We start from the raw sequence: 9,599 nt of genomic DNA, 5'->3' as shown, positions 1-9,599 counted from the left end.
CGGTGCTTGGGTATATCATCAGCTGCATAGATAATCAACACCTCAAAACAGATACGGCGTGTGTGGTTAGTGTGCAATGTCTACTGACAGACATTGGGTAGCATGTCTCCTCAGTGTGTCTTCTCAGTTGATGTTTGTGTGCGTGTGTCTCTATCCATCTGTCTCCTTCATGTCTGTGTGTGTGTGTGTGTGTGTGTGTGTGTGTATCTGTGTGTGTGTGTGTGTGTGTGTGCCTGTCCATCTGTCTATGTCTAGGTGTGTGTGTGTGTGTGTGTTTGTGTGTGGGTGTGTGTGTGTGTGTGTGTGTCTCCCTGTCTATGTGTGTGTGTGTTACCTGTGGTATGACAATGTCAGCCAGCGCACGCGAGAGTGTGAACAGCTCCAGGGTGTTCTCCAGGCCCAGGGAGGAGTTGTGCTGCCCGTCGTACTTGATGCAGTCGTAGATGTCGGGGATCTTGCTGATGTCATAGCGGCCGCTCTTCATGCGGAAGTCGCGCTCCAGCTTGGCCCAGCGCTGCAGCATCAGCTCCAGTGACTCGCTGTGGTACAGCTGCAGGTCTGCAGCCAGGGGGCGACAGAGAACACATGAGCTGGCCCTTTCCTAACCCTTACACTCGACTTCCATTACATTCATTTGAATTTTTTTAATCAGTGGCACAAAAGTAAAATGTCGAACATGTAATAAAAAAATGCCTACATGAAATGAGATGTTTTTTTGTCTACGCTCGTTCCAATTTCATTTGTGTGGCTAGGTGTGACTGTCAACACACAAGCAGGATGTGTCAGGTTCCTGCCTGCTTATGATCGCTGGATCACACCTAATCTGTCTAACCATGACATATTAGCGCACATTATCTGGCGCGTTTTTAACAGACGGACACCTTAAACGCTCCGAGCTGTGGGTCCGTGCAGGAGCAGGCAGACTGCAAACTGTAACCCGGCTGAAATACACTCGCTCTGCTAGACACAATCACTTTAGCCCACTAGGCGCAGACAATGTACACACCATGTTGCCACAATCAGATTAGCCTCCGCGGGAATGAAGAGCCTCTAAGCGAAAGGCGGCCGAGGAGGAGGGCAGCAGACCACACAATTGAAAAAAATCGATTTACTTTGCTTCTCTTTTAATCCGAGAGGAGGCAGAAGAGAGACTCTGCACCTCCACTCCCTAGGCCACTCAATCGGCCCTGATGGGAGTCCTGTGGTTTTGCAGCACTGTGTGTCTGTACAGAGAATGTGTGCCAAATAGCGAGCATGCGAGCGGCGCATCGACTGTATTTTCGCACGGTCACTGGAACAGTGTATCAATGCAGTGGTTGTTTGCCTCCATGCCTGAGGCACTGTACTGGAAGTTAATGAATTCTTCTTTCAACAGCTTCTATTTCTCTGGGAAAGGTCAACCCAGCACACGAGTATTCAAGGTCACCTGAGCATGGTACGTTCAAACCCTTCAAACCCAATGCAAGCGGTTGTAAATGGTAAATGGACTGCATCTATATAGCGCTTTTCTACTCTTAGAGCACTCAAAGCGCTTAACAGATGAATGCCTCAGACATCTACCCATTCATACACCGATGGCGGAGGCTACTGTCTAAGGTGCCAACCTGCACATCGGGAGCGGTTGGGGGTTCAGTTTCTTGCTCAAGGACACTTGGTGAAAACGATCCCTCTACCTCCTGAACCACTATCGCCCTTACAAAATGGACAGCCACATTTAAGGACAGACCTGCCGACTTGGGGTCCTCCATCTTTTTACGGATCTGTGAGGTGAGGCTCTGGATGAGGCCGTAGACTTTGTCACATGTGGACACGGGGTTCCCCACCGCCTTCATGGAGTTCATCAGAGAGCAGCTAGCTGTGGGGGACAACTGCACGCACGCACGCACACACACGCACACACACACACACACACACACACACACACACACACACACACACACACACACACACACACACACACACACACACACACACACACACACACACACACACACACACACACACACACACACACACACACACACACACACACACACACACACACACACACACACACATATTGTTACATGAACATATACACTCACACATTCATACATAGACGCCGAAGCACAATCACAATTTCATGCATGCATACACATGCAAATGTATGCGCACAAAATTGCACTTAACAAACAATACATTAGATCAAACAGTCAAACTAAGTTATTCAAAAGTCCAGTTATAGTGACAGAATGTACTGTGTGTCAAATAAGGAATACAAAAAATGAGTTAGACAAATTAAACATGGTTATCAGTGCCGTGCGGATGAGCTAAAAATAAATCTATCCTGCCCCCATTATCGCTAATTAGCATCCAGCCTGATTGAAGAGGAGTGCCGACTGACAGTAATGACTGTGCTTACGCCTCCCCCTCATAATGAGACACTGCCTGGCACTTTACACTGTTATTACACACCCAAACATCTCCCTCAGCTCAAAATTTCACATCTATTCTTTGGTTGAGTATCTTCCAGCAACTATGAAATGGTCTCTCGAATCACAGAAAGACCCACAAGTGGTGGGTAGGTGTTGTAGTGGAGAACCATGTGACACATATGCTTGTATCACCTTAATTCCATAGCACCCTCTGTAAAATGCAGAGCACCCCTATATAAAAAATCTCTGGCACCGCCACTGCCCACAACAGAAATCTCTCACGAAGACCTAAAGTTCAATACAATCAGACAGACCCACAACTCGACTCGGTCACACTCACACAGGCATTATGTTTATTAATTAAGGATCCCCATTAGTCTACACCGTAGTGGAGACTATTCTTCCAGGCATTTACCCTGCAAGAAACAGATTTATTTTTGTGTCCTTTCCATGCAGCTTCAAGCATATAAGTGGCACGGGCATACTGACAGCCCCACACACACTGACAGCCAGTTCTGATTCTAATCTGACCCACATTTATTTAGGTCCAATGTGGGCCACAGAACTGGAATGAGAATGAGTCCAATGAATGCAAGCAACATTCTTCCATGTACAGAACTTCCTCCTTTACTGGGGATCTTATTACCATGACTACGAATTAGCACACAAACACAACTCGTGTCTTGGAACGATTCATATCGACCTTACAGCCACTACTGTTTAATTTGCCTCCTATTCCGGGTTTGACATGGAACACACACTTTCTGAACAGCCATGTCCGTCCCAGTGTTTGTGATGATACGGTCTGAACCGGTCTGAGCCTGTCCTACCTTATCATACTCCTCGTCGGTGAAGTCCTGGTCCTTCTGCATGATCTCGTGCAGCCGTCCCTTGACGCGGTGCTGGCAGCTGCTGAGAGAGTCGATGTCGTTGTCCAGCAGGCCGTTCATGTTGGCGCTCTTCACCATCTGCACCAGGATGGGGGTCAGCTCGCCTTCCAGCGCCAGCAGTCCCTGAGGGGCAGCGGGCACGCACAAAAAGTCACACATGTTAACACACTCAAACACTTGTCACACACACATCACACATGAACACACATCCACACATCAATACACATGAACACACATCAGCATGCACACACACACACACACATCATATATAAACACATACGTCACACATTGGTAAACAGATCACTCATCAACCCCACACCAAAGCCCGCTTCAGCACAAACTCATCTGAGCCTCTGAGTGTGTGTGGCATTATGTGTGCTGTGTTGGCACCTTGGCAAAGGCCGCCGCGGTCATCTGCACCCGTCCCTCGTCAGAAGCGTAGATCTTGAGGTCGTGCCGGTAGGTGCTGTGAAGCCTGAGCAGACCACAACCAGGAAACCCTGCGTAGTCTCCTAGGGTTACACAAACCACATCATTACCACGTCACTAATGGCCAATCACTCACACTGATATAGCCAGGAGTGGCTATGCATAGTCACCTAGCACACAGAGAACAGGGAAGATACAACCATCACCGCAACACCACCAGAGGATCAACACTGCATTTCTACAGACTCATCACAGCAGACAAACACCACACACATGATCAGTGGGCCTAGAAACATTATGGGATGTATGAGAGAAAGGGAGAAAACACATTATGGAGGGCTAGACAGTGAAGGAAAGGATCACAACTCCCCAAAGAAAAATTATAAAACAAAAGCACATTTATTTTTGCTGCATTTTGCTGTTTTGCTGCAAAAGGACAGTAATCTAATCTGTATAAGAGGCGTGTGGTCACTACAGTATGCCAGGGGTTCTATGTTCTCCAGGTACGTGGTTTAGTGAGCTGGGTCAGTTAACTCAGAGTAAGTGCTAAAAAAAGTCCTAAAAGAAGAGCCCTTTTGTTTTTCTAGGAGAATGAATAATAATAATTTAAAAAAAAGAAAGCTTATTGAAGTCTGAGATTAAATCTAAAAAGACATTTAATTTTATACTCCAAATCTAATGCATAGCCCTGGGAGAAACAAACACAAAGGCTTTTATTTTCGGCTTTTCTACGGTACAAAACCATGACCCGTAATGGCACCCTCAGACCATTAAACTCTGTCAAAGCAAAGCGAATGCATTGTTTGAGAATGTCATTGTAAATCCTGTCTGTGCTTAAAACAAACCACAGCCAGTTTGGCAGATTGGATCAACCTATATCTACTAAGTCAACTATAAAGGGATACGCATCAAACATATAACTTGGAAACATCCAATTTACTTAAACTGCAATAGCATCTCCTTAAAGTATCTTAAATTGCATGTTCTCATCCCTTTCATTGCTGCTTTGGGCTGTGATGATGTGTCGGCATCCCCAGACTCCCCTGTGATCAGCTAAACACCCACTCTCTGTGCCGTCACGACAACACAATCTACGCTGTGCATCTTGCCCTGTGAGAAGGCAACTCCCTCGATCTCCCATGCAGTGTCAGAGTGTCACTTCCTTCCTCTGACCGAATCTCACCATTCAATCTCTCTCTCCAGAGAAGCAAATGCAGCACACATCTGTCCAAACTGCTGACTATGCACCCCTTGCCTCCCCGACTGCTCTGCTGCAGGAAGCAGAGAGTCAGACATAAATCCACATACATCCTCTTTTTCCCAAACAGTGCTAACTGGTCAGTGTTAAGGATTCGATGGTAAGATGTTCTATGGTTAGACGTTTGGTTAGACCGTTTGGTCTGCAGTCGTGGCGTAGCGTGGACCCAAAGCCGTCCCACCACCGCCAGCGGGAAACTAACAGACCAGACCAGACCGGCGCACCACTGCCACAGTCTTACGCCACAGATCACAGAGCAGCAGAGACCAGGCACGGGGAACAAGAGAATTAAAGGACGTGGAAAATTAGTTCAAAAACAGTTAAGTGTGAGGTAAACAAAATGCGTTCAAAGAAACTGTTAATGTGACGTTTACAAAAAACAAAAGATAAATAATGAATTAAAAAACTGTTACAGGGGAAAATCACAAAGTCAAAAATAAAATCTTTCATGCATGTCTTTTCTTGAGCTTATGCATGGGACTTCTCTTTGTGTTAAAAAAGACGTCTCAAAATAAAAGCATCATTTGAACACGTTGTTCAGTGCGGCTGATGTCTCAGAAGTAGCATAGCAGCACAGTGAGAAGACCTGCAGCAGAGCCCAGCATCTAAGGATCAGTTTCTGCTGTTGTTTTTAGTGATATTAAATATCAGAATAAAGACAAACTGTAGGGGGAAAGCAGCAGGGACACACAACGTCACTCTGCCAGACTAGTTCAGTTCATTCAGCTGAACAATAAGCTCCTTTAACAACCACAACAAGTACAGATTTCAGACAAGATTCACATCAAAATGGTGTGGTTATTTTGCTCAACAGCTCAGCTGGTCACTGACGAAAGATTAGTTCTGTCATAACATACATCAGTTTACTTTTTCATTTTTCGTGCTTCAGCTGGTCAAGCACCACAGGTGGCCCATAATGCCCTGCTGTCGTGCGCTTGTGTGGTACATGTAAGGCTTACAGACTGCGTCGCATGACACAGAACTGTGCACATACTGCAGTGGCTAAGCCCTAGTACCCTATTCCAACAGACACAAAACAGTGTGTGAGGACTGCATTCTTCTATTCTGAACTCAGTGTTAGGCGGTATGTGGTGACTCTCACCCACCCTTCTCTGTACAGAAGGATCTTTAAAGGACACTGCCCTTAGACTGGGCACAGTTACATCAAATATGCATAGGACAACACCCAAGTGTCCAGTTGTATGGTGCATAGGACAACACCTAAGTGTCCAGTTGTATGGTGCATAGGACAACACCTAAGTGTCCAGTTGTATGGTGCATAGGACAACACCTAAGTGTCGAGTTTTGTGGTGCAGAGGACAACACGCATATGTGGCAGACAGAGCAGTGCACTGGACTGTGCGCAGGACCGCTGCTTCTCAGGATGCTGGTCCCTCCTTCTATAAGGGGGTATCATTTCATGTGAAGAATATGAAGGAATGTTCAGATTTTAGGTGGATGAAAGATACCTACAGTATGTGCTGCAGACTGGTGTAAGGGGAGCTAGTTTTTGTATTAATAATACTGGTACCAGTTTTTCAAGTGCAGAAACCTTTTTAGGGGAAACAATACCTCTGTGTTGTGTACTAGTATGAAGTGTAATGAGGACATTCTATGTATTGCAGGGACACACTATACATATAACAGGGAACAGACTCCATCTCTGCTGAGTGTGGTGTTGCGGTCTTACCCTGTCCTCCAGGGTACATGCAGCGGAAAGCTCTCCCCAGCTCCTCTGCCTGCACCCGGCCTGCAGGGGTCAGCTCTCCCCCCCACTTCAGTACCAGCAGCAGGGAGGGCTCCTCACTACGGACGTCTGCACACAAGAGACTCATTTAGACACACACCCACACATACATAAAAATCCTGAATGGATGTATCCATCTGATAGGTCAGTCTATGAGAAGATTTATGGCAATGATGTAAGCGTTCAAAAACATTTTCATGGGCCCAAAAAGTACACGGTCACATTAATATTTAACATGACACCTGCCTTAAAATGTGCCTTGAAGATCGGAAGGAAGTGTACTCCCAAGCACATCAGGACATTTCTAACATTTTGTATGACACGCCAAGAGTTCTTTGAAGAGTGTCATTTGGTTTCAGTATTCTTTACATATCACACCCAAGTGTGCAGCGTTTACCTAATCATTAGGAAGCATCGTTAAGTAATTACTGAAACCAGGCAAGCGAGTTTCATACCCTCTTCCTCACTGGAGGTCTTGGGCTGCCCATGTGGCAGATAGGTCAGCTGAACCTTCCGATTTATCCCAGAGAAATGGCCATACCTGCAAAACACACACATTCAGAGGGAGACACGCTAGCTGTTGGCCTACACAGACTCTCACACACACCACATTTAAACTGATCTAGACTACATCTGTGATCAATAAACGTAAATTCATCTCTGCCTCTCACATGCTGAGTACAGATGAGGAAGTGTCTGGCACGTGTGTGTGTGTGTGTGTGTGTGTGTGTGTGTGTGTGTGTGTGTGTGTGCGTGCGTGCGTGTCTCTCCACACGGCGGCTCTGCTCTCTTTCCTCCCTCCTCTCTGACCGCGTGCCGACCATAAACCTGACAGTTTCAGACGCTGGGCCGCGGTGACCAGCCAAGGCAGCTGGCAGTGTGTGAGGGGCGAGGCTCAATGCCTTTCCTCAACACTACTGTCTCCAAACATAAAAGGTCTGAAGACAGTACGGCAGTAAGGTGACACCGCGCCTCCAAGCCAAACTGCACGGGAAAGTCACGCAGATGAGCTTTACAGACGATGAGGTGCCGTGTGTGTGGGGATTACTGTAAGCTCGTCCAAGGAAAGGTCGAAGGGCACAGATAGTTGTAAGGAGATCAGTGAATGTACTTTAAAACAGTGAAACTAAACCCATTAAATGTCCCCTGAGGGAGAAGTTAATGTAGACAATAACAACTATCACAATTTAGAAAAAAAATCTGATAAAAAATGGACATCAGAGAAAGTGCAACATTGCTTATTTGAGAAAGCAGAACTTTGCTTTGTCTTCTGTTTCCATGCTTTTTTTTTTACTTTCTAGCGCTGTTAAGGGAAAATCCCCAGAGTGCACCTGGACCTCTCATTCTCAACTCCTGTGTAGTCTGCACTTCTGAAACATCTTATGCTAACTTCTGTGTAGTATGCACTTCTGAAACCTTTAATGGTAACTGCAGGAAGTAAGCAAATTATGCGGGGAATCGATTTTAAAGACTTTTAAAGTGGCAGTTTCCAATATTGTGGTTTAATACTGCTTGCTTTAACGGCCACTCTCCTGGGTACCTAAATGTTTCTCTGTGCAGGAGTGTGTTAAAGGGCTCTTCTGTGAACAATACACCTTACACAATGAGGCTCCAGAAAGTCTCAGACAGGAAAAGTGTGTCTGTTCGAGAGTGTGTGTAGTCTGTGCGTGTGTGCCTGTGTGTGTGTGTGTGTGTGTGTGTGTGTGCGCATGTGAGTGAATCTGTGCCAAATACAATCCGTCCCACTTTCTCTTCCCCACCCCGCTGCCTCTGACCAACGCTCACATCTCCAGCACAGTCTTGAGCTGCTCCAGTCTTGACTTCTTCTCCTCCACCTCGCAGTCTGTGTGCTGCCCCAGGTCCAGCAGCAGCAGCCGGGCGATGTCCAGCACTTCCTGTCAGACACACACAGACATACTCACAGTCACTCACAATCCCAGACTCACACTACGTCTTTTATGTTTTTTTATTCTGATACACCTTTTTATTCTGATAATATTGACTTCCTCCCTACCTTAAGACACACCCCTTCAAACTTGCCTATTCTGTCTGATTCTAACCCTTTTAAACATATATAAATATTTTATTTTATATTTTTGCCTTGTCTGTTGATTGTTTGCTACTGTGTGTTGAGTTTATATTGTGTGTTTTGTAAGGTGTCCTTGAGTAACCTAAAAATACAATGCATTACTATTATTTTCATTGTTTTTATTATTATTATTATTATTATTTAAAAGCTGAGGGTTGGTTGTGTTACAAGTTAAACAATGGGTGGACGTCAGTTACCCAAACGCAGGAGCGTAACCTGTGCTTTATCAGTTGCTCTCAGCTCTTAAAGAGATGCTTCTGCTGCATGCTTTCATCTTCTCCTGTTATGCCACACCAACAGATAACTCAATTCTGTCCTCCTCAATTGGATGACACAGGTATATTCAGTTAGTCCAGAGTACTGAAGATTACTCTGTGTTCTTGGCTGGATGAAAACGTCAGATTTATTTGAAATCAACAGTAATGTTGCATTCAGTCCAGAGAGACTTGTCAGAGAGAGATGGGACACAGTGCAGGGCCTGGCAGCAGCCAAGATGAGAGCCACTGCTGTAAAAGGTTAGGAGGAAGTCTTAAAACAAATGTCACAAGCCTGACAGAAAACAGGGACAGAGATGACTACATCCTTAAGTCAGAGGATCTTTTTTTGCGGTGCTTTTTTTAGATTTTGGACAGGTCCGATGGCCAACATCACTGCGTTCCCATGGCATGGCTCATACTCGAGCGAGCCAGAGACACCATTTAGAGCGATGTGCAAATGCCTGTGCAAAAACACTGTGCAATGCACTCTCTGTACTTCCAAAAGGACTGTCTGT

General features: G+C 45.7%; 1 protein-coding gene across 4 annotated transcripts in view; it reads right to left on the bottom strand.

Moving 5' to 3' along the window:
- The window catches only part of ppip5k1a (diphosphoinositol pentakisphosphate kinase 1a), a 49,261-nt gene that overhangs the window by 19,415 nt on the left and 20,247 nt on the right, over positions 1-9,599 (bottom strand). For all 4 annotated transcript variants that reach the window (XM_080843658.1, XM_080843660.1, XM_080843659.1 and 1 more), the window contains exons 14-20: positions 8,524-8,633; positions 7,194-7,279; positions 6,682-6,807; positions 3,695-3,816; positions 3,245-3,427; positions 1,727-1,868; positions 335-558 (exon numbers count right to left, since the gene is read on the bottom strand). In XM_080843658.1, the coding sequence (XP_080699784.1) occupies positions 335-558; positions 1,727-1,868; positions 3,245-3,427; positions 3,695-3,816; positions 6,682-6,807; positions 7,194-7,279; positions 8,524-8,633 (993 nt within the window). The remainder of the gene's footprint in view (positions 1-334; positions 559-1,726; positions 1,869-3,244; positions 3,428-3,694; positions 3,817-6,681; positions 6,808-7,193; positions 7,280-8,523; positions 8,634-9,599) is intronic.

The sequence above is a fragment of the Sprattus sprattus genome, assembly GCF_963457725.1.
Source record: "Sprattus sprattus genome assembly, chromosome: 8".
Taxonomy (NCBI): domain Eukaryota; kingdom Metazoa; phylum Chordata; class Actinopteri; order Clupeiformes; family Clupeidae; genus Sprattus; species Sprattus sprattus.
This window is presented reverse-complemented; position numbering and strand designations above follow the sequence as displayed.